This window comes from Poeciliopsis prolifica, unplaced genomic scaffold (assembly GCF_027474105.1).
Source record: "Poeciliopsis prolifica strain line A6 unplaced genomic scaffold, Auburn_PproV2 SCAFFOLD167, whole genome shotgun sequence".
Classification (NCBI taxonomy): Eukaryota; Metazoa; Chordata; class Actinopteri; order Cyprinodontiformes; family Poeciliidae; genus Poeciliopsis; species Poeciliopsis prolifica.
The window spans coordinates 59975-85318 of NW_026562542.1; the positions used below are offsets into that span (position 1 = coordinate 59975).

Genomic DNA, 25344 nt, shown 5'->3' on the forward strand with positions numbered 1-25344 from the left:
CCAGGATATGGGATTTGCTCTTGACCTATCATGAATTTGTCAATGTCGTGAGATGACAAGTCACATTGCCCAACTTTGTTTCCCTTTGAAGTCAACTGTTCTCCCTCTGACATTTGCTTTATATCTCTTCTTTTTTTAAACGATGCCAAGGATTTTCCAGTACTTGGATCTCAGCTCCACATGTCAGTCATTCTCCCTGCCAATGAGAAGATAAACAATGTGAGAGAGATGTTTATTCTTACCATAGATGAGACACTAAATTGTTCTTTTGAAGCATCAAACAATGCCAAGAATGCGTGTAACTATCAATAATTTTTCTCTCCGAGTAGTTCCAAAGTAAATTGTCAAAGCATTTTGTTGTAAAGTACAGTGGCTTGTATGGCCACCTGATTGTAATTGTGTCTCTTGTTTGGTGACAGTCGGCATCGATCAAATTTAAAAGAACTGAAATCAATCCACTTCAGGTATAACTAAGTAACGCTTAGGAAAAATCCCTTTTATTACACCTGTCCCTTTTCAGAAGAACATTTAAACTCTACTCAACTCTGATATTCTCAAAACAGACCAATCTCCTCTTTGTCTTGATAATACAGATATTGATCTTTGCCAGTGATGGATTTCTCCTCACTCTTCTTTTTCCAAAGTGAAGTTAGCATTTCAAAAGGTTAAAATTCAGAGCTAAGCCAATTTAACGCAGCTTTACTGAACAGCCTCCAGATAAATTAGAGGGTGTGCATTAACATTAAGGGAGGAGAAGTTGCAAAAACATTCAGTACAGTTTTTTTTCTTCTTTTATTTTATTGTATGAACTCTGAGATATATACGATTACACAGTGTCGAACTCAGTTGAACCAGTGTTTCACCAAGAGTTTTTCTCACAGCCTCATAGAGGGTGCACTTGTTTTTAAACTTCTCAAACAAAATAAAGAACTGAAGTAAAATAAGTGATTTCTTCAATGGAAATTATGGCTTATTTTGAGGATATCTCTTGTCCGCAGATCATTGCTGGTGACACCACAGGTTTTAATTTGGGCACTCCCAAGTCCTATAACAACAAAATTTCGATTTCTAGTTTATTTTATAAGACAGTAATTCAAGGTCTTATCATTTTTTTTATTTCCTTCTCCAGACTGAAACTTTAGTAAAGTTTCTTCCATCATTTCTAACATCCCTCCAAACTATGGCTTTGAATATGTCAAGCCGATCAAAGTAGAACAATGGCTCTGCATTTCTGGTTGCAGACTGGAAATGGTAAGATGGAAATATTTGCTGCATGTCCAACATATTTTATTGTTACTTACTCCTTATTTACTCTGTAAATAAAATAAGTTGTCAATAATTGGGATGAATAACGTTTTATTTAATATATATTTGATCAACTCTACTTAGCCTAGCTTGTAAATTTGAACTGATCACGAGTTGCAACAAACTTACAGTTACTTGTAGGCACTTTAATTAAGATGTTTCAGTCAGTAGACCTTTAAATTAGATGATGAAAGTTTACTCACTGAAGTAAGTTAAATTAAATGAAACAAATTAGCATGACTAATGGCATGTAGGATATCTTGATTGCTTTATATGAATAAATGAATGAATCTAGCACAGAACACCCATAGTGGATAGTTGAAAGAGGGAAAAGCTAATTGTTTCAAAGGGGAAGATACGCATTCAGATGGAGATTGGAGTTGAGATGTGCTGAAAGTGAGACAAAGAAGTGACACAAGAGAGGCCCAGTACATTGTGTGCATTGAAATGAGCTTTGCCTGGCAAACCCCTCTTATCAGACAGTGTTAATCTTGTTTTGTGTTTGCAGCTTTGCGCCGCACCAGCACTCCTTACTGGCTGTGATAATGGCTGGAGCAGCATCAAATTCATTAATTGAATTAACTCCCTCCTTATCACCACATCTTCCGGTGGTTCACTCACCCCTAAAAACTTCTACTCAGGGCATCCCTCAATTGACTCAGGGCATCTCCTCATCTGCCCGCCCTGCTTCACATTCCTAATTTACTGGTCCAGGTCCCAGCCGAGGTTCATGTGTCAGTGGCTACTATTTAATTTTTCCAAAGGTAATGGAGATGGTTTTGTTTTATGAATGAGGGGAGCAAAGAGAGGGAGAGAGAAGACAAGAAAACCTGTTTGTTATTCTCCACAGTTTCTGTGCTTATTTCATAACAGGATTTGGTCGCAGGTGTTTATCAATTAAGGACCTGCAAAACAAGCTCAGTGCAATTTGGCTTACTCTCCAGTTAAACAATTTACGGGGAAAGGGTAGCCTATTTGAAATGTTTTGGACCGGTATCAGGCCACGGCCCAGGAGTTGGGGACCACTGCTTTACATCACCAGATCATTTCATAGAGAGTGAGACATTCACAGCTTGGAATTTAATTTTATAATCTAGCCCTGGTAAAGTTTCTTATAATATTATCCTTGGCTTACTGTCTGCTGGCCTTGGTATTTGTGCAGCATTGTTCTCTAACAAACCCATCATTTTTTGAATACCTCTATTCTATTTATGGAGTAGAGGTATTTACAATAATATAAAAATAGGCTGTGGACAAAAGCATGCCACACTTCCCAGACATGTTTGCAAAGATTCTGAAGGCCACCTCTCATTTTCCTTCCACCTCACAGGTATGTGCTGCTTTGTGTTTGTCTATCACAAAAAATCATATTAAAAAGGTTTCAAGTGGATTCTTTGGCTTGACAGTACACTGTAGGTACATCATGTTTGCCAACTGGACTGCAATGTAGTGAACAGATTTTCTCCTCTTGGTCTCTGGTTATATTAATATTTTGTGTTTATTTTTTTGTTCCATGGACATTACTTGTGTAGCTTTTCAAATGTGCTTGTTCTTGTTTTTTTGCCTTTGAAAATATATTTAAATGTTCATTTCTGTTGAATGTGAGGATTGGTGTGCTCATCTTTTAACCACATTTACAAATCAGCTAGCATCATTATTAAGATACCGTTTCACATTTTGTGTTTTTAACCACATTTCCATGTCCTTTAGATAAAAAACATTGCATTTTCTCTGTATTTTCAATGAAATTTTGCTTAGATGGATTTAATGTTGCTTCTGTTAACTAAAACATAATCTCAACATAGAGAGCATGTTTTCCAAGAGTAATGCAGTAACTCTCAGAAAACATGTTTTTTTATTCGAGCCACTTATCCAATAAAATCTTTTATCAAAATCTTCCCCGTCTTCAAATGTTTCTCCATCATCTGTCCCTTTTCATCCACGTGATGGAATACCTGTCTTATCTGATCGACTCTGCTGGTTTGTCTTTCTGCCCACACACTCTAACTTCAAGCTATTCTTCCACCCTTGAGCTGACTATGAAGACCTTTACACTTCCTGTTTCCAAAAAGAAAGAAACAAACCAAGAAAGGATATTTTTGGTGACAACCTCAAAAACCAACAGTTCATTTTATTTCCCACCAATATTCTTACCTGATAAACACATCTGCATTTTCTTTGTCACTACACAGTCATCAATGCACCATAGAATAATTAAGTCATTAGCAGGGCTCTGGAGAACTTATCTGCACAAGGAGGTAATTAACCCATTTCATTCCAGTGTTTTGTACCTGTGGCACATCTAAAAACTGCAGGACACCGGCCCTTGAGGGCTGGAGTTTGACACCTGTGTTTTAAAAGGATTAACTTTCTTTTGATCCCCTCTTTATTCCACCTGTTAATTGGTAGGCTAATTTGAAAGTGGTCATGAGTTTGAAAATAGCAATTTGAGTGGACAGTAGCAAACAATGCCTACTTCTACTGTGAAAATAGACACAGTATAGATGAGATACAGACTTTGCTGTAGGGTAATGATCTGCATCTATCAATGTCTTTGCATGTCTTGTTCAGCAGTTTTAGCAATTATTCACCGGATGGCAGTGCTAGATTATGTGCCTGTCACACACCTGCCATATAAAACTTCCTACAAATTTAAGGCTCGACAGCCAGGGATATTGGTGTGGATATCTACTGTGTCCACAGGATGACACATTGATCTCTTATAAGGTTGTCATTAACTGAACTTGTGGTTTTGGTTTTAATACTCTGACATTTTTTTCCTAACCAAATGTTAGTTCAATTATTATTGTTATCCCCTTCCAGAAGAGATTTTTATTCCTCAGGTTTTTATTTAGCAAAGCAATCAAGTTGTTATTGACACACTATCAATTATATTGTTTTTAATCTGTCATACAGTCTGGTTTCAGACTGTATGACAATGTATAAGGCCTTGCAAAGATTTCAAATATAAGTAAGTTACTGTCTAGAGAGATATTCTGATCAATCTGATTAATTGCTTCTTAACATTAGCAACCTGACTACTCTGCAGCTTTCCTGCTCCATACTGACCAAACACCTTTTTATCAGCGTTTGTTCTTGTTTCAGCATTAAGTTGGAACTTAATGCTGAGATCAGCATTAAGTTTTTCAGCAGTATGAGCCATTCAAGTCTGTTTGTGAGATGAACTCATTTGGGACACCGATTAGCTCCTCCATACCACAATGAACATGCAATAATAATAATAATAATAATAATAATAATAACTCTATTTGTTCATCTTTGTTTCTTTTTTGGGCAAGTTTGGATCAATTACTCCCTAACTGCTGCAAACCATCAAACAGGTACTAAACAGTCTTGGAGATTGTTTGACCCATTTGTCTTGCAATCACAATTTAGCCCCTTTCAAATGCTCTCAAATCCTTATGCTTGCCAATTTTTCCTGCTTCTACCAAATGGATATTCAAGACATATTGTTTACTTACTTCCAAATAAATCTCCTCTCCCTTCTAGTGACTGTCATGATGAGGACAGGATCAGTATATATACTGCTCAAATCCATCTCTGATTTTTGCCATGGGCATGGATGTGGTTAAGTTGCCCTGCTTTTTTATTCTTTGTACCTCGGATTGATAAAGATTCTCCATGTCTTCCTGAACTTTCAATCTGCATGCTGTCACTTGGGTCCCACACTATGAAACTGTAACAAAGATTTGTTTTTGTGTCAGACATTGCCTTGGACTCTCAAAACCTAATATCACAGCATGTCGTTCAAATTGCTCAACATAACAGACATCACTGCATTCCTCATTTAAAATATGTCAATAAACTAATATTTCAACATTCATGAGGGAGCTTGGAAAGAAGGGAGTGTTGTTTTTTCCTCTGCCAGTGTTGTTTCTAGAAGTCAATCAGGTATATAACGGGGAGTTTAAAATGGTCTTTTGCTTCTTCTGTAAATACTCATTTTACAGATAGAGGTTTTCGCAGAATTCATGAGGCAACTTTATGTGCTGATGCACGTGAAAGTGAGCCTTCTTTCAAATTGCTTTCCCTTATTGTTGCATCTTCTAACTCCAGTGATTTCCCTCCCTTACCAAAAATCACATTAACCAAACCAATCTCATTCATGATTTGTCAGTTAATTTAGCCCCACTGCTCAATATAGTGTCACATGCTAGAATGTTTGTGACGCACTGCATGAGGGGTAGAAGGAATGAACCCGATCATGCATTTCAAAACTGCTTCATTAAAACTCATTGTGGGTCAATTCATCTATGTATTTAAGTAACTGATTAAATGGAAATTTATTCTGAAATGCCAAGTATTATCACAAAACATTATCTAAACGTGCCCTGTAATGAACTGGCGACCTATTGGGGTAGCTTGCCTCTTACACATTGACAGATAGAGACAGGCTTTGGGATAATTGTGGTATTATCTTAATGTAACTAATCCATATTTTTTTTATTGGGGTAGAGTAGGGAAAAAAGAAATGACACAGAAGCTGAAATGTAACTTATTGATCCTTGTTAGCTAGGTTTAGCAACTACATTTACTATTACAACTCCATTTTTCACACATCCCTGAAAATTGTTGAGTAGATCAGTACAAGATTTGTTTTGTCCTTTTCACAGTGTGTTACTGACTTTAGCAGGATTGTGTCTGCATTACCTTAGTTTTAAAGTAATGATTTAATTGAAGACAATACTGAAATAGATTTTAAAACTCTATATAAAACAACATAATGAATAAAACATATTGGCTCTGTTTCTACTTAATAAAATTAGCCATACAATGTTTGACAAGTGAAGATATTTTAGCCATTCTTTTCTTTAGACCATCCTTAACAACTGTGCAGTTTTAATAATGTAAAATGTATTGCGGTAATAATAAGTAAATTGCCTTTAAAAACAGATTTCAGAATAAATTCTGAAATTGGTAACAGTAATAGTTTTTGACATGGATGGACCAAATAGGCTAGGAATGCCCCTAATTTGCAACAAGCACTTCAAATCTTAAATATGAAACATGATACTTATTTGAGCCCATAGATTTGCATATAGTAAACCACAGACAGCACATTAAAGCCAGTGCTTTGGCACCAAAAAGTGTCCTTCATTATTCTACTAAAAATATAGCAAATCTTTTGTAATAATGCTCTTGGATACTTAAGACTAAACATTTTGCAATCTTGGAGCTCTACTAGCCAGTATGATAGTTTTTGATTTGTTCATTTTCCTCTCTTTTAAGGAATAGGGGGAAAAAAGTAAACTATTGTTGTGTATTGTAATCTTTACCGTGGCACCATTGAGTGATCATGTCTGTGCAACAGAGTGCATCTCCTAAGTAAATCTAGGAAAATAACCCTTTTCTCCATGTTCTTGCTACACTATTGTGGTATTTGTAACCAGCCTCAGTTGGAAGATGGTCTTCCTGGTTCCCTGTTTGCCAGTTTGAATGTCGTTTATATGATTGCAGTCATTTATGTGCTTTGGATAAGGTGACAACCTGAAAACAGTAAGCAAAAGAGCAATCAGTCGCCTCCCTTCGTTACTGAGTTCAGTTACCACACCAATGCCCTTTTACTCTCATCCTAAGGACAGTTATTACTGTTGCAGAGATTGGATAAGATCAAAGGTTACTTGTTGAACTTAGACAAGGTAATGACTGTATTCCTCTAAGCACTGCTGCATGGACTGTCATGTCATTATCTACCCTTTTGTATTCATCTTTTTAAACTATTTAGCAGATCCAAAACGAAGTAGACCCGATACAGTGAACCCTCATTTTTTGTGGGGGTCAAAAAGAACCTGTGATAGGCAAAATCCGTGAAGTAGTTATCTTTATTTTTTTACTATTATCATACAGCATAATTAAATGCTCTACATTGAAACCATTAACAAAACTTTTCAGGCCCAAGCACTTTTTAAAACAAATATAACGCTTTCTTACAAATAACTACAGTAAAATAATAATTTTAATCATCAGTACGAAGTACAGTAGGAGCAATTGTGACCCGCATATTTCACTGTTCTCTGACTATGACGCTGTGGCCTGACTCCGCTCTGCAGTGTCTTTTTCTTCTGAAGCCTGTGGTGTAGGTGTGTTCTTTTTCAAGAGAAGAACATAGTTATTGGTAGTTGTTACTCTTTTTTTTCTTCTAGGCAAAAAATATTTGCCAAAATTTGCCAAGCTGTACTACGTATATTTAAATACTGTAACTTTATTGGCACATTACAGTGTTTAGAGAAGAAGCACAGATACTGTTTAGCCAATCAGGACGCAGAACACAATGCACTGTGGAAAAAAAAACTGCACAAAAAAATCTGCGAAGCAGCGAGGCCGTGAAAGGTGAATCGTATTATAGCGAGGGTTCACCGTATTCATAATGGAGTTAGATGAAAAGTCTGAGTTTTTTTGTTCTGTTTTGCACCAGGTTTTGCCTTCTAACTTGCCTTCATGTATTGCTGTGGTTTAAGAGTTTGAAGAAGTTGTGAAGGCAAAATAAAAAGAAAAAGAAGCTGTTTTACTTTATGATAATTTAATGTGACAATAGAAGATAAGGAGAGCTATACCAGTAAACAGAAAAGGAAGCAGGTCATACTTTTTACAGCATTTGTATATCTGCCTACATACTGTGACCATGAATAATGGAAATGATAGCAGGATAAAAAAAGGCTTGGGCAGGTGGTGCAGAAATTGAAGTGTTTTACAAATCCCAGGTGCAGGAAGACAATTACCTTTCTGCCATTACATTACTCTCAGGTTTAAGGTATAGTGAAGTATATTCAAAATGTTTCTGACTACAAAATGATTCTTAATTGGTTTAAGCTTGCTAATCCTGAATCCTATTTTACGCAGCTAATGATTCATCTTTTTTTCTGCTATGTTTCATAACTGTTAATAATAAAAATGGTTTATGGGCTTAGTCATGCTTCAGCATTCCAAACGAGGCTTGAGACTTTGAGGGATCTCTTGTCATTAGGATCTACATGAGGCATTTTTCCACTTTCACAGGCTGAGGTAAAACTATTGACCGTAATGCATCATGATCACTTTAAAGTTTACCCTCCACAAATGTGCGTGTGTGCTTCCTGCAGCCTTTTTTTTTTCTTTATTTACTTGTCAATGTTACTCCTGGCAGAAATGGATACTTCAGAATCTTTATTTTGAACATATAGTTTGACAGTGACAGAGCTGAAAACTAGACAAGACATTTTTATTTAAATAAAAAAAAATACTGAGAGAAGACCCAGACTTTTGACCTTTGTAGACAACTTGGAGAGACAATGCATACCTCATGTCTGTAACAGGATGTTGGGGTTAATGAGGTTGGATTAGACCTGCCCTGGTTTACCTCTGCATCACCAAGTGAGGTAGTAATTGCCCAGCAACCATCCACACTATGGATAAAGCAGCTGGCTTTCTCCCTTAACACTATGATGGACTGTAGTGGCACCAGTATAGAAAGTTGGGGCAAAACCACAGCATGATTACCATAAAACAATATCAAGATCTACAACAAAATTAGAAGATATCCAACAAAATGTTTTACATGGCATTCTACAAGTGACCCTTTTGCCAATGGTGATTTATAAGTCACAGGAAGTTTATGCAAAGTCTTCTCTTCACAGCAATATGACAGAACTGTTTTTTTAGGCTGCTGTTCAAATGCAACCTTTCACAAGTGGCTGCGAGTGAAAATTTTCTTTTGGATTCAAGTTTTAATTATTCAAAATGTCAGTCTAATTTTGGAGAGATGAGGCTCTTCAGGAGAGCTTGAAGAATACAGGACATGTGCTGGATTCCCGAAAGAGTTACCAGCTTTCTTCTGTTAGATTAAATGGGTATTTTAGAAACCTGTTATGGCCTTGCAAATTTATGGCCTTGCAACATTAGCATTGGCTAATGTATCAAAAACTTTAAAGCCGTTTTGTGTAGATATCTTACACTGAGGAGTAGAGTGCTTGTTAAAAAAGTATAAGTTTCTGATTACATTTTATGTAATAATCTAGCACACTGTCTTCTTTTTCATCATTGAATAATTTGTGTGTTTCAGAGTCAAAATGAAGGATGGCGTTGTGTTTCTGGGAGCTCGAGCCAGTAACCCAGTTATGTGGACAGTCAGTCAGGATGTCAGAAGTGAGGGTCATAGAGTTGTTACACTACACTGTCATAGGAAGGAGAACAGCTTCAATCAAAGGTATGTATGCCTCTCTTCCTTTGCTAGTGAAAATTATTATAAAGAAGAGATGTTATTTGTCATACATTTGTCAGTAAATAAGTGATCGCTTAAAAGCAAAGCTGGGCATGATTCAGCATCTGAGAAAAAAAAAATTTTGGCACTGCAAAGCTCTCAGATTCTCAGCCAAGTGTAGCCACTGAAATCTATTGTCCAACAAAGTGTCAGCTTTGCTTTGGCTTAATGGATACGGATAATGTGTTGAGTTTTCTGTATGTCAACAAATATTCTGAAATATGCAGCCTCTGGTAATTAGTTTTATACAAGTGCATAAAGATTTCAGTATTTATAATTGTAACTTAACCTGGAGGCCCTAAAGCAACCTGTAGCTGTATTTTGTTATAGGCAATTAAGAGCTATAGTTTAGTCCTATGCATTCCTGTGTTTTAAATTTTTTTCCCTGAAAAATCATTATTTATCTTAAGTAAATCTGAAATATCAATGTTTTTAAAATGTATTTCTTTATTTGACTATGCAGCGCAAAGAATTTCTTGCTATGAAAACTGTCTTTGTTCTTTGACACCGACATTTTACGAGCATAGTTTTTGTCGGCATCTGATGTAATTTATTCTGTATGAACACAAAACTTATCCAAATACATCACATCATGCATCACATCATGTACCTTCTTATTTGAAACCAGGAAATTTTATCATTTAATTTTTATTTTTTATTTTTACCTCCAGGGGTTTATTTTGGGCTCTAGTGTCCCTTATATGAAAGTCGGCTGACAGGACAGGGGTAAGGAGAGGGAGGAAGGCATGCAGCAAATATCGTCGGGTCTGGGAATCGAACCCCTGACGCGGCCTTCAGTCGCACACAGCACGCCCATATTTTGTCAATTTGAAACTTTGAATTTAAGGCTGCAACTCTTTTTTTTTTTGTGGTTGTATAGTTTTAAAAATGAATGCACTTGTGTTGGTTTATTCCATCCATTTGAATATCCTCCCTATAATACGATAAAATACCAATGAATTTTCCTCTAGAACAGCTGAATGTTACACTGTAAAAAGTCTGTAAAATCAACAGTAAAAATCTGTGAAATCATGACAGAAAAATTTTGTAAAGAAAAACACAATAATATTTTGTTCATTTACCAGTATGATATTGTATAATGTAGAACCGAAAATTATTGTACATTTTAAAATAGAAAATTGTAAATAATATTGTATTTAGTTGTAGAAAATACACATTTTTTATTGTTAATGAAAAAGTTGTATCCTTCACAACATTCTTACATTTCAGCAGTGTAAAACTAACATTTACTTCTGTGATGATTAAATCCAAATGAATTGGAAGCTAGCTTAGCTTTTTTTTGCTAGGGAGAAGTAAGTTTGGGCTTCCTTTTTAAGCTGTTGCCCCTGTGACCCAACTCCAGATGGACAATAAAATAAATGAATAAATTAATAGATTTGGAAATTAATGTGGAATTAAGTAATTATGATTCCACATTATTTACTTCCAATTTTGTTCACTATTTATCTATTCACTTGTGTTTTCCCACTTCTTTAGATTGTCATTTCCTCTTTAATTCATTTACTTATTATTTGTCAATTTTGATTGGATAATTTCTTCATATTTCACGACTAACGTGGAGGAAACACCTGAATCAAAAAGAATTCATGTACTTGCTTATTGGTACATGTATTTATTTTTATTTATTATTTTTGCTAACACTGGATTTTTTACTTCACACGTTGCCATTATAAGCTCAAAGTTCGGCTACTGCAAGAAAGACAGAGATCACCGCTTTGTGCTCAAGTTCCGGTCTGTTCTGCTCTCTAATTGGTTCGCTTACCTGCTCTCTAATTGGTTCGCTTACCTGGCGCCTGAAAGCTGTTTTGAAAAAGTTCGTCCAACGGTTCTCATCTCAGAAGAAGCTGAATTGTGCTCAAACCTTGACAAAGAAAGAACGCTGTTTGGACCTCGTCAGCTTTCAGCAAATGTAAGTTAAGCTTTTATTTTCTTCTAACGTAAAAGCCACGGTAATTTGTGTTTTTTTTTTTTTGTTGTTGTTTTTTAGGCGTCATATTGCTTCTTGGAACAATATGCAGTAGAATAATTTTTTGCTACACCTGCAACATGTGTAACTTGTTAGATAGGTTGAATTGTTTAAACATGATTACATGTACGTTTTGCTGTAAAACACTAGAATCATTGAGGGGCTATGTGTTGCATTGCAGAGTGCACAGAAACGAGCCCAGTTGTGTATTCAAATGCCTCGGCACAGAATGTAAGCGGACATTTTGTACATATGCAGCGTTTAAAACTCATTTTTACCGAGTTCACAATGTGGCTTCACAACCCAAATCAGCTAAAGCCATTGTTGCTAAATTGAAATGCACATTTCATTGTGTGGGCACCAAAGCCAAACTGTGAAAGAATTCGTTGCTCATTTGAAGGAGCATATAATGGAGGGGCGGCCTGTAGCATGTCCAGTAAAAGCCTGCAAAAAGTTTTCAGCGTCAAATCATCATTCACAGCTCATATGTCCCGTAAACATAGAGATATTTTTGTGGATGACATTGATGTTTTGTACAAGGAAACTACAATAAGATCGTTAGTCTATCAGAAAACGATGGGCCTTCTGAGAGCTTTAATGATGCTCTGACTAATGAAAGTCACGAATTATCTCCAAATTTCAACAAGGATTATCTCAGAAACTTGGGTCTTTTCTACCTGAAACTTCAAGGACAGCTGCTTCTTCCAGCTTCCGATACAGAACATCGTTGAAGAGATGCAAAATGTGCATGAGCTGGGAATGGATTACACTTTAACTAAACTAAAGTCGCTTTTAAAAGACATGTGTCTTGTAGATGATGCTGTTGCTAAAATCTGTGATTGTGTAGAGATTCTGATTTATTTTCTGTTTGTCATCATGGGCCACTGAGAACAACTATTCAAGAACTCAGACTTTCAAAAACATGTTCAAATACACAGAACCAAAGCAAATATCTTTAGGAAGTGATGAAAACATGACCCAGAGATTTTCTTACTACATACCCATTAAACAGACACTAAGTGCACTTTTAGAATCAGACTTATGGAAGAATTCAGTGTTGGAACAGTCCAATGACTCACCCCGGATTTTTTCTGTGACATAAGTGATGGCCAAAACTTCAAGTGCAACCAGTTCTTCATTGAAAATCCTGGGTGCCTGAAGCTTATTCTCTACCAAGATGCCTTTGAAATTGTTAACCCCCTTGGTTCAGCAAAGAAAACACAAGTTTGTCGCTATTTATCTATCTGTGGCTAACTTACCTGCTCATGTGCGGTCAAGCACTGATCACATGTCTCTAGTTTCATTGTGTTTCGAGAACGATTTAAAACAGTTTGGAACTGCAAAGGTTTTTGCTCTGAACTTCTCATGGATTTGAGAGATTTAGAGGAACATGGCATTATTGCAGGTGAAGAACAGTCAAAGGAGCACTGTTCTGTATTGCTGGTGACAATTTAGGATCACACAGCATTGGTGGGTTTACTGAAAACTTTAGTACTTCTCAGTACTTTGTAGATACTGTGAAATCACAAGAAAGACTTTCTTATGATCCAAATGCTTGTGGTCCACAGCGAACCCCTGCAGCTTACAATTTGGCAGTGCATCATCGAGAGATTGGAAGCATTCAAGACAACAAAGGTGTCAAGGTAAACTCTGACTTCAACTCACTAAAGTCTTTTCATGTTTGCCAACCTGGGTCTTCCACCTTGCTTAGGCCATGACTTATTTGAGGTGTCGTATCCTATGATCTTGCACTGTACTTGAAATATTTCGTTAAAACAAGGAAATGGTTTACATATTCCCAGTTCAACCGTAGAATCAAGCAATTCAAGTACAAAGGATCAGATGCTCTCACAAAGCCATGCCTGTCAACTCTGAGGCAATCAGGCTTTCAGGTCAAGCTGTTTCAAACTGGAACTTGCTGAGATTGTTGCCAGTGATTATTGGTGACAAGATACAAAATCCACAAGATAATGTTTGGCAGACAACGCTCCAGCTCAAAGACATTGTGGATTTGATTTGTGCACAACAAATTTCTTTGCCACAGGTTGCCTTTCTTGAAATAATAATCCAAGAATATTTGGAATCAAGAAATCTTTATTTCCTGAAACTTCACTTAAACCAAAACATCATTTTTTGCGGCACTATCCAGCCCTAATTTTGAAATTTGGACCTTTGATTAGGTTGTGGACAATGCGTTTGAGAGTAAACATGTCTACTTTAAAAGATGTGCAAGGCATTTTTGAAAAATTTTAAAAACATATGCTTGACACTATCAGAAAGACACCAGATGTTTCAGGCTTACATCTCAGCTGGCCCTAGATGCAATCAGCTGCTGCTGGTCAAGGACAGTTTGTGTTTTTTACTCAAGCCTCTACAGTGATGAAATAAAACACGCAGTAAAGACCTGGATTTTCTGAAAAGACACAAGTATTTCCACAGAGATACAATATAAGGAACAGTTTTATAAAAAGGGGCATTTCTTGGTTTCAAAGAATGATGAGTATATGGAGTTTGGAGAGCTGGTTTTAATTCTGATTCAAAATGAAACTGATGTGTATTGTGTTATGGATGTACAACAGCTGTCTATCATCCTGATTACCATCTGTTTCAGTGACAAAACAGACTTCAAGCATTTTGTGTATTAACATAAATGACTTGGTTGACTTTTACCCTTTGACCTGTTATCAGGTAAATGGACAACAAGTTGTTCCTCTGAAACACAGTGTGTTTTCAAATAAAAATGTCTTCATATACCATCATGGAAAGTCCACTTAAAACAGATATGTTGATGTGAACAAAATAATTAAGAAAAAACAGGGAAAGAAGTTTGACTAAAAATTTAAGGATGTACATGAATAAAAAGTGTGAATCAGGCACAACATTTTGTTTGACACTAAGTATGAGTCTCTTTAATTTGTAAATAGTTGAATACATGTTATATATGGTGATCTTGTTTTTTTTTACCATTATTTTGTCTGATTTTATTCCAGAAATGCTGAGCAAACATTTTTACGCAGTGCTATCAATGAAGTGTTGCCCGAACTTGCAGAGGCTTCAAAAGACATTCTCGAGGAGACTTTACAGTCAATTGGAGTAGAAACGTATGATGACTTCCAGTTCATTGTTGAGAAGGACTTGCTGTCAGCATTAAGACCAATTCAAGCCAGAAAGGCACTTGCTGCTTGGAAATTAAGATGTAAGTACATTCTAGAAAAGCAAAAGTCAACCATTAAACACGATATTCTTATTCAGTTTTGATACTTATTGGTTGTTTTGTGTTTTTGAAGGCCGGACCCCTGAAACCAGCAGGTCCTCAAGTAATGCATCACCAGATACTCCTCCATCACAGCAGTCTTCGTCCCCGCTAAGTGTGTCATCAAACTCCTCCAGCAGCAACCAGACATCTGCAGCAGACTGGATGGACACCTTTGAGATACCATGGGAAAAGTTCTCAGAAGAACTGATGCAGGCATTAGAGAGAGGTAAACGCCCAAGTCCAAAAATGAGGAAGGAGATGGTCAGGATTGTGGTGTCTGAAATGATGCGAAAAAGTTCTTACTTGGGTAAAAGGAGTTCTACAGAGGTTGCAAAGAAGATGGTGGCAAAATATCCAAAATCTCTACAAGACGTTATCGATGGAGATGTCATTGGCCCTGGCTATCATTCACTCGTCAAACAACTTCAATATCGAATTGACAATGCGAAGCGATCTACAATGCCTAAAATAAGAAAGCGAAAGCGCTGCTCTGAAAACTCTGACACAGATGAAATTCCTCAGGAACAGAGAGCTGCAATTCAGGACACCTATGGGTGTATAAACTGGAATGTAAAATTCCTTCCTCTTGGAGAAACTGCTGAAAGTCAGCAACAGAAGAAGGACAAGCTCAAGATGATGTCTGCAGAAGGAGGCCAATCTGAGGAGATGAAAGAATTACTGAGGACAACTTTCTACTCACAGCGCAAAGATATTAACCAGGGGAAAAGTATTCAAGATGTCTTGGAAGCCTGGCCTGTTTATTTCATGACATTGGGATGGCTGTACACTACAAGGAACTTACTGGACTTGGATTGAAGGAAACCTTCATGAGGAACATTGATATGAAGGGAAAAAGACTGCTGAACTACATGAACACTGTTTGTGTGAACAAAAACAAAAGGTTTTTCCAGGCTCAGACAAAGTTGAAGATGTTAAGGGGAGAACTGGACGGTTACTCTGAAGATGTTAAAGAGATGATGCTCCTACTTCTCTGCTACTTCAATGAAAATGAAGAAGCAATGTTCTTCTGTGTGGAGGACACATGCCTGGCTGAAGAAGTACAGATGGAGAACGTCTCCTTGACTCCCACTATCATTGTGTGTGGTGAGTTCATTTTTGTTTTTCCAGTTTCTTTGACCTGTTTTCTTTTTTGTTGTCTTGTCCCTTTCTTTGCGCTTTTGTCCATCTGGCATTTTGTTTAATATTGTTTTGTTTTTTTCCAATTATTTTCTTATGCTTTTACTATACTAATATTTTTTTTTTGTACTTTTTACTTAATTTGTTATTTTTCATATGAATGTCATTGTTTTGTTGTATCAGGAGTCTAAATTTATTTGTTCTTTCTCCTTAGGTCAATCCTGCTTCCATGCTAAACGATTCATGCTGAGTGTGGATCAACAGATTGGAAACAACAACATCTCCTGTTTTATTTCTGCCCTCTGCATGATGTTTGGGAGCTATTATTGTTTTAACATACATTATCCATCGGGGCTGGCGTCTACACTGGAGTTTCTGCAGAGGTATGAGCTTTTGTTTTGTTTTTTTTTTTAATTGTAGGGAGTTAAATTTGACTTTTGACAACTTTTATGTCTTGAATAAAATGTTTGATTGTGAAGCACATTTTGATGTAGTTTTCTGTTTGTCCTCTTTATCGTAAGGTGTTTCTTCTCAATCAACCCAGACAAGGGCAGTAAGGTGGAAGAAACCCGTAAACCCAGACTGCGTGTGAACCCCGTGTACTCACCTTGATCCAGGAACTTTCAGATCATGAGTGGCGTGATGTTTGAGAAAGGACTAAAGTCAGTGAGTTCTCAAGGCGGTGTTTAATCTTAACAGAGCTGAATAGATTTCTAAATGTATGTTGCATCTCACACCGTGCCTTCTGAAGTTAAAAAAGTTGAAAAGACATATTTATATTTGTTCAGTGGCTGAATTTTGCACCATGTCATAAAGCACAAATGAGAATTTCATTGTAAATATGTTTTCAATTAAAATGTTTGTTTCTAAAAAAATTTTAGAATTATCATTATTGATATAGTTTATATTGGGCTTCCTTGTGTTTTAAATTTCCATTTAACTGGTAAATGTTTGTTGAAATTTGATTATTCATAGATATTTGGAAATAGAATTGCTTCTAAAAAAGAAAAAAAATTGAAGCAAACAAACATTATTAAATGTATACTGGAAATAGAAATTTATTGTATGTTATAATCTTCAAGCCCCCTCTCCAAAAAAAGGGTGTGAAAGTTGGCTCTCATACTGTTTCTGATAAGTTAAAAAGGTTGAAGAAATTTATATGTATTCAGCAGGTACATTTGTTTCATGTGCTTCATGATGTTCAGAAAAGACAAATGAGAACTTCATTAAAAATAAATATTTCAAAGGCATGTAAGTGTATGTTTATTTTTTTAAGATTATCATAGATACAATTTATACTGGGCTTCCTTGTGTTTTAAATTTTCATTTAAGTGGGAAATGTTGGTTGAAATTTGATGCTTATAAATGTTTAAAAATAGAATTATTACAAAAAAAATTAAAGCAAATTTCAGTTTTTCAGAAAGTATTAATAAAATGTTTTAAATTGACATTTTTACAGTTATAATCTGTTATTCAAAGGTAATTTATCAGTAGGACTAAATTAACTTTTTTTGTACAACAAACAAAAAATGGGTAAATCTTACTGGAAAAAAAGTGTAAAATAACAGCATTATAATGATAATTCATCAGAAAAAGTTGGTTAAAATTACTTGATAAAACTGTCTTATTACCAAAATAAACCTTTTCAAATCACAGTTCAAATTTGTATAAAATGGGAAAATCTGTTTATTTCACAATTTAACACTGTTGTAATTACTGTTTGGTCTGTAAAACAGTTTACATGTTCACTGTGTTTTCTACAAAATTATTCTGGCAACCACAGCTGCCAGATTTTTTCTGTAAAAACAACAGAATTTTTTTTACAGTGTATTGTGGGAAATCTTATTTATTCTTAAGATCTATTAAAAGATCAACTAGAAATTTTTTTTTGTACCTGAAAGGATTCAAATGCATTGTAGTTTAAAATACTTGTCTTCAAGTAAAATACACAGGTAATAAGTTATGTTACTGAAGGGATGCAACAAGATGTTAAATCATTGATTAAAAGTTAACCATTACATACATAGAAGCCATTGGGGGTCTGTCAGGTAAATACAGATCTTTAAATGTCATTCAAACCATTTGAATCGGGTTGTGCATGTAGCTGTGAATGTTTGCAGAGGTGATTGATGATTACAAGTTTCCAACCATGAAAACAAAGTGTTCACAGCATTTGACATTCAGCAAGGCCACGTAAACGACTCAAGTTGAAGAGAATAGCAGCACACAGGAAGTGACACGCCCCAACTGGGTTGTTATTTCCTCCTGCCATGTCATGGTGATGACAGTGATGAATGACAAGTCATCTATCATTTACATGTATCTTTCTTGCTGTCTCGCTGAGAAGAAACACGAAATTATACAGAACTGTTTTAAGTCAAGGTCATACAGGTCGACTGGTATTTTCCCTTGCAATTTTAACTTCACCAACCGACTGACCTATAACACAGGCAAAATCTGTTTCTAGACAGCAGGTGGACATTTATACTGCTTATTTTATCTTTAAGTATTTAAATGTATTGCCATTTGTATCCTACATACAAATCATTATGAGGGAAGATGTATGTCAAATAAATAGATGGAAATTAAGGGACTTTTATAAGAACATCCTCATACACACCTAATGTGATGTAGTGGAATGTGTTTTATCTTATTTGTATTTTGATGAGATGGCGTCTGTTCACTCTGCGATATTTGTTTGTTTAGCCATTTGTTTCAAGTCCCTCAGTTTCCTACATCAACTTCAGGTTAGTCAAACAGGACAGCTGCTACCAAACCTGTGAAAACTGAAAACTCGAGTTGCTATCCTTTCTAGTTTTTGTTTTCCTTATCCCAGCAAACTTTTTTTTTCTTTTTTTTTTTTGTATTTTTTTAATTACAATTTTGATGCTTTATTTATAATTTATTTACGTCAGGCGACCTGGCACTTTGCACTGAAGTTTTTCACAAACGCATATCACAAAAGTAAACCATTCATCTCAGTTTGCTGGTTTTACTACAAGATTATGACAGGAGAGTATTCAACATCGCATTTGCTCTTTTAAACCATCTCTTTTCTTCTCTATCATCTGGTGAGGTGTTTAGTTATTTTCCAATCTTTGTAGTGACGGGCATATTAAATTATGATGTCCTTCAAATTTTAGCAGATAAAACATCAGACACCACAAAATAACCAGCTTCAGCTGATGTGATCATTAATCGTTTTGCTGTAATAAAATATCAAGCTGATTAATTTGTAAAACAAGGGATGCAGATTGATTTATTTGTGACTGAAGGATGGCCTTTCAGTCTTACACTATCTATCATTGAAAAACAGCCCATCCTGCTGATCCATCAGCTAAAAGTAACTGCTGTATATAATTTGATAGGACAGTCACCTGCATAATGGGACAGGTTGCTTGTTTTGGCCAACAAACAGCCTATTCCCATGTGTATCACAGATTCTTTTTACAACAGCATGTCTGTGTGACTTGTTCCTGCAGAAAAAGCAGCTGCAGCATCAGTAATAGCTCTGCTCAATTAGGTGTCCCTCTGAGCAATTAAAGAAGCCCAGCATGCACATCGGCAGGACCTCCTTTAATAACACTGAAATGATGCATTGTACAAAATGGTTTATTTGCTCCATGCCACTTCCCTAACACAATAAAAGGAGAGTCCCTACCTTTTAACATACTGGATCCCAAAGCCCTGGAATTGACATTGTAAACACTTTCAAGGCTAAGGTCATGTACTTTCTGTTTATCATTAGAACCAACAAGACTGAGTCAGATGTTAACTAACCCAACATCCCACCCAGTTACAGGGGGAGTTTGTAGTCCCTCAATTTCCTGCACCTTGTACACTGAAACCCCCTTCCTAACTGGTTTCCCAGCCTATGCTGTGAAACCTCTACAGTTGATCCAGAACACCATGGCATGCCTCCTCTTCAATTGGCAAAAATCAGCTTACACATGTTGAAGAGCTCTTTTAGATTTTTTTTTTCTAAACCAACAGTTAGATGAAGGTCAGAGGCAAAAAAGCCTGAAGCCTAAGTGTCATGTTTTACTCAATTCAGCCAAGACAAAAATATACAAATAAAAAACAAAAAGAAAAAGAGCAATGTTGTGACACATGCTCCTTAAAAGCATTATGAAGTGCACTTTCTCTACCCCAAGCGGAGTGCACAGCAGGCAATGTGCATCTTCCAAGCACAACATTTTTAGTTTTATATTCCTTGCATGTTTTTGTAGATTAAAATCTTCAAGAAAGGCACAGGAATGTAGATAATTTGTTGTGACATAAATGCTGCATAGATAGATTATTGAGAAAAAAAAAAAAAAAAATATATATATATATATATATATATATATATATATATATATATATATATATATATATATATATATATATATATATATATATATATACCAAAAGAGAACGGTACAGTTTGCAGTGGGCTGGTGCCATCTCCATCGATCATTGTTTTAGAGGCGGGGTAAGCCCTGCACAAAGTGCAAAATACACGAGACCAATTAACCTTCCATGCATGTTTTTGGACTTGGAGGAAGCTGCAGTAACCAAAAAGAACCCACACATGGGTTTGCAATACCTACAAACTTGATACAGAAAGACCTCTAAAAACTGAAAATGTCAAAGTTAGAAGTACAATTTAGACTTCTGCTGTAAATGACATGAGATTAGATTTACAGTTTGAGATAAAATATCTAAATATTCTTATTTTAGAGCCACATGACAGTTTGAAATACTGCAAGCTTCCCTTTTCCCCTATTTTTGATTGCATAAACCACTGATCTCTTTTTGCTGAGGCATATCAACTCTAAGCAAAATTTTTTGAGCAGGACCCAACTCTACCATAAACATTCAGGCACTTACTCAATTCACCAAATACAGTTTTTGATGTTGCCGTTTATATCTAGTGCACATTTTTCTACTTTCTTATCTCAAATCTGGATGCTGCAGACAGTTATCAAATATTTAAATTTAGTAAGAACTATGAGAACGCTGTACAAAATATTCTAGGCATCTGCTTTGTACCCAACTTATATAGGCTCACACAATCTACCTCAATCTACCGAGTAATAGGCTTCAGTTGCTCCTCTTCAGTTTCCCAGACCCTCACCCATCACTTTGAACTGAGTAACTAACAGAAAAAATTGTTTTATATTTATCAAATTGATCAAATATTTAACAATTTTGCTATCAATGTGAAGATAACACATCATGAATGAGTTTAATAATACTACCCTTGCAGTCAAATATGGTGATATTCAGTTTTCTCAGGGGAGGTCTTTTATGTAAGACATTGAAGATAAGCCATACAGCGGGATGAATAGATAGAAAAATATAAAACCATAATCAGAGAAAATATTTTCCCTTGGGATTCCAGGCTGTGTTAAAGGTGTATAGTTCAACAAAACATGAAGCAGACTGGCAAGTAAACATTGGCTTCAGGGAAAATCAGTGAACTCCACTGACACTGAGCCCAATAGAACAGTGGTGGAGAGACCTTAAAATGATGCTTTCTTTGTCAGATTGAACAGTTCTGGAAACCAGAATAAAGTAATCATGTTTTTTTTAATTAAAAATACTCATAGCTGTTATGATCAATGTCTTCACTCTGCTCATGGTCAGAGACGCATGGTTAGGGATGATAGATTGCAAGACCAGAGTGATTGACTTGAAAATATGATGGAGAGTTGGGTAGGTCACTTTAACAAAAGTGTCAGGAAGTAACGATTTGGATTTGGAACACTGAGGAGTGCTAAACAGAGTTTCTGATTGTATTAAGCAATGAATGGTGATCTTTTTATTTATAAAGATGTAGATATTTTCCCAAATAATGTGTCAACAGAAAATGTAAGAGTTATGTTTAGACTGGGGAGAGATTTTAAGTTTTCTACATTACTCTGATTTTAAATTGAGATTTTAAAATTGGCCCATGTTAAAAATAAAGATAAAAGATCAGATTTTGTTACGAACTGTGTGGTGAAACCGATCTTTCCCAGTATTCACATAAGAACACCATATATCATCATCGTGTGACATGGTGGGTATTATTTGCTGGATTTGACTTATGTTTTTACCAAACTCTGCTGTGTGCACAGACAATTTTACAATCATCCAAAACTTGCTTGAAGACTTGTGATTCTCTTCTGCACTCCAAGAAAGAAATAATTTAAGGCATTGGATGCAACAATCAAAAATGTTCCCTTTTATTGGAAGCAGCCCAGTTAACATTATCTCCTTTAGTTGCCTTGGTGATTGCAAAAGTCCTGATTTTAGCATCGGATAAATCAGCAATGATTGTATAACAGTAAATGAAGAATATACACAAATAAATGCACACATCTTAACTATAGAATAGAAAGTGAATTACACAAAATACAGGCAAGAAGTCTGTTTTCTGATAAGACATAACAATAGATTATCTGTTAATTAAAATTCACCATATTATTTAAACAAATATATATATATATATATATATATATATATATATATATATATATATATATATATATATATATATATAATATACTTGTGCCCTCCTCAGTTACCATTGGAAGAGTATGAACTGTTTGCAAAAAGTTATTAAATTTGGTGATGATCTCCAAGCCTTTCTGACTGGAAAACCTGCTAGTCACCTTAGATTCAATTGATACTCCTTAGATTGTCAATTGTGTAAAAGTTGGGACTTAGTTTTAATATTAGTATTTATTATTCCTTCCAGTAAGAAGAGAAATGGTGATACAAATGAAAACATAACTTTAACTGGGGCATGAATAATTCTGGGTTTAAGTGTAGGCACATTGTTTATATTTATATTTTTTCCCATTCATTATTTTGTAAATGCTTTAAATAATATATGCTGTTTTATTTTCTCTATATAGTGCCTGCATTTTGTGGAAACTACAATCAGTTCCTCTTAACATCCTATCTTTGATCCCTCCCCTCATTTTATTTCCCTATTCCAAATATAATAGGGAACAACAAACAATGTGACCAAATGTGACATCTGTGCGTCAGCAGTCATTTTTGAGCAACACTGGTAAAATATCATGCAGTATGCCGTAGCTTTACTTTCAGCTTACAATGGGTCATGACCCCTTTTAATAAAGCAAGTGCTAAAAGTTTGGTGAAGAATACATGATTTTTTCTTTTTTGCAGCTTCCTCTTTTTTTTTTTTTTTTTTTTTTCAAATTTGAGACACTCTTTAAATTAATGACCATAACCAGTTAACCAGTTTCTGGGTCACAGGCAGGAGGCTGGGGAACACAAGAGTCAGAGAGGAACATATAAACCAAAAAGGAGAACTTTATTTCCTACAAATTCTGCTGCATTTAATTGCAATGATAAAATCTTAATGGCTGATCTCCAGTATGGGGAAAAACGGGAAAAATGGCAACCTAAAGGAAAGGATTAAGTTTGGAAACTATTAGTACTTACCAACAAATCCAACAGGATAAGTGTACGCACTGTTTGAAAAGTTTCAAGGTGTGCATATTTTCACATAATCCACTTTATGGCTTCTTTGATCCTTTACCATTTTGTCTTCTTTGTGTTGATGTTATTTGGAGAGACACTCATTTTACAGTAATCATGGTTAAGAAATAAAGGGCGTGGTCAGCTTTTGAGGGTTCAATTCAGTATGCTTCTTTTAAAGATCTATTTTCAAAAGCATTTTCACATTATTATACTTACACCATATGCTTTTTTTTCTTGAGTATTTTCCTACCTTATCACATGTCAACATTTGTATTATGCATAGCTTGGACTTAAAGAGGAATGCTTCATTGAACTGTATATGTTTGTGGATTTTAAATGCAGTTGATACCAAATAATAATATAAAAAAAAAATAAAAAACTGGAGACACCTTTCTGTCTAAAAAAAAAAAAATGCATAAATATGCATAAGACCACAGTTTCCATTAACCCTGGCTGACTACTGGGAAAAAGTTATTGAATCCATTACTACTGACCTTCGGATGGCGCTATGATCCCATTATAGAGATGCTCCACTACAGTTCATTAGTTCATTCATCTAGGATTCTTATATGTTCCTTTATGCACCTTGCCAGGGGTCGTGATCACTGCAGCATAGTCCTTAGATGGTACTTCAGACCTGCATAGTTTCAAATCTGAGAAATAAAGTGGTTTTATTCTACATTTTCCCGTTCTTGTTGTGCGGGTTTATGACCAAGAGGGTTTGGTAGTTTTACAATTCACTGCCTCTTGGAAAGTAGGGGGTCGTGCTATGGCCCATTCTAAAAAAGAAGTCTTCCTTAGATTTACTGAAGCAATACATTTCTTTGAAAGAACAAGGTATTCTGCTCTTAGTCTTCTTCTGTAGTGTGCTAGAGTGGTATTTTAGGCTATTTAAGGGACAACTAAATCAAAGAATTTCTACTTGCATGTTCACCTGCTTTATAAAATTGGAGGTTTTGGACAGTGAAATATACTTTTTCATTCATACATGTATATTTAAGTTCATAAACATTATTTTTTCTTGGAGTAAATAAAAAAAAATCTTTGTTGATGGTTTGAAATAAAGTTTCTATATTGGGTATGATTGAGATGTGAAATTGCTTTCACAGTGCATTGTGTAAACATCAGATGTCTTTTTCTTTAATCTCTCAATGTACTGCCCTGCCTGTGTGCATGCAACAAGCAAGTGCACCGTCTCCCACAAAAACCTGAACAAAAGAAAAAAGTGAACAAAGAGAACCCTCCAGCAAATTTTCACCTTCAAAGTCTAAGAGATTGACAAACATGCCACCGCAGCCAGACTGCTCCTCCTGGAGATGACTCCTGCTGTGAGCATGTGGGCAAAGTTTTACTCTAAAACACTGGCAGGATTTGTAAAATATTTGGGATTTGGATACTCAGTAAGTATTTATTACAGGAAGTTATACAAAAAAGTACCCAGACGTCTGCCTTTTGTTTTCTGAATTTACTCAGTCTGCAGGCACTGGTTTGAAAATAGGTTAAAGATTTAGATTGTTTTCTGACAGTTAATTGAATCATGTTTTAGGCATCTGTGAAATCGAGGCTTGTCACTCTGTGTTTGCCCAGCCATCTGCTGCGGGAGTGACATGAGCCGCCAAGGGTCTTTTTCCATGAAACAAAGAAAGCAAGTGAGTAGGGGTAGAAGAGTTGTTTTTGAATGAAATTATTAGCATACTCTGTTTCCAGGGAAGAGGAAACTCTCAATTCTCATATAAAAAGCTCATAAAGATTTCTGTTAGAAAAGATTGGTTTAGCAAATAATTATTTCTGTATGCAGGGTTTCTTTCCAGGACTGCGTACCACACATGATTTTTCACTGTTATAAGAAACTGCCTGTTGACTGAAATTGTATACCTTTGCTTCAGCATAATTAAAATTTAACATAAACAAATCGTAACT

At 35.6% G+C, this 25344-nt stretch overlaps 1 protein-coding gene across 1 annotated transcript in view; it reads left to right on the forward strand.

Annotated features, from left to right (window-relative positions):
- The window catches only part of LOC129356360 (transmembrane protein 132C-like), a gene marked incomplete at its 5' end in the record, with an annotated part of 107861 nt that overhangs the window by 21688 nt on the left and 60829 nt on the right, over positions 1 to 25344 (forward strand). The window contains 1 exon segment of the mRNA XM_055025953.1: positions 9365 to 9508. Coding sequence (XP_054881928.1) covers positions 9365 to 9508 — 144 coding nt within the window.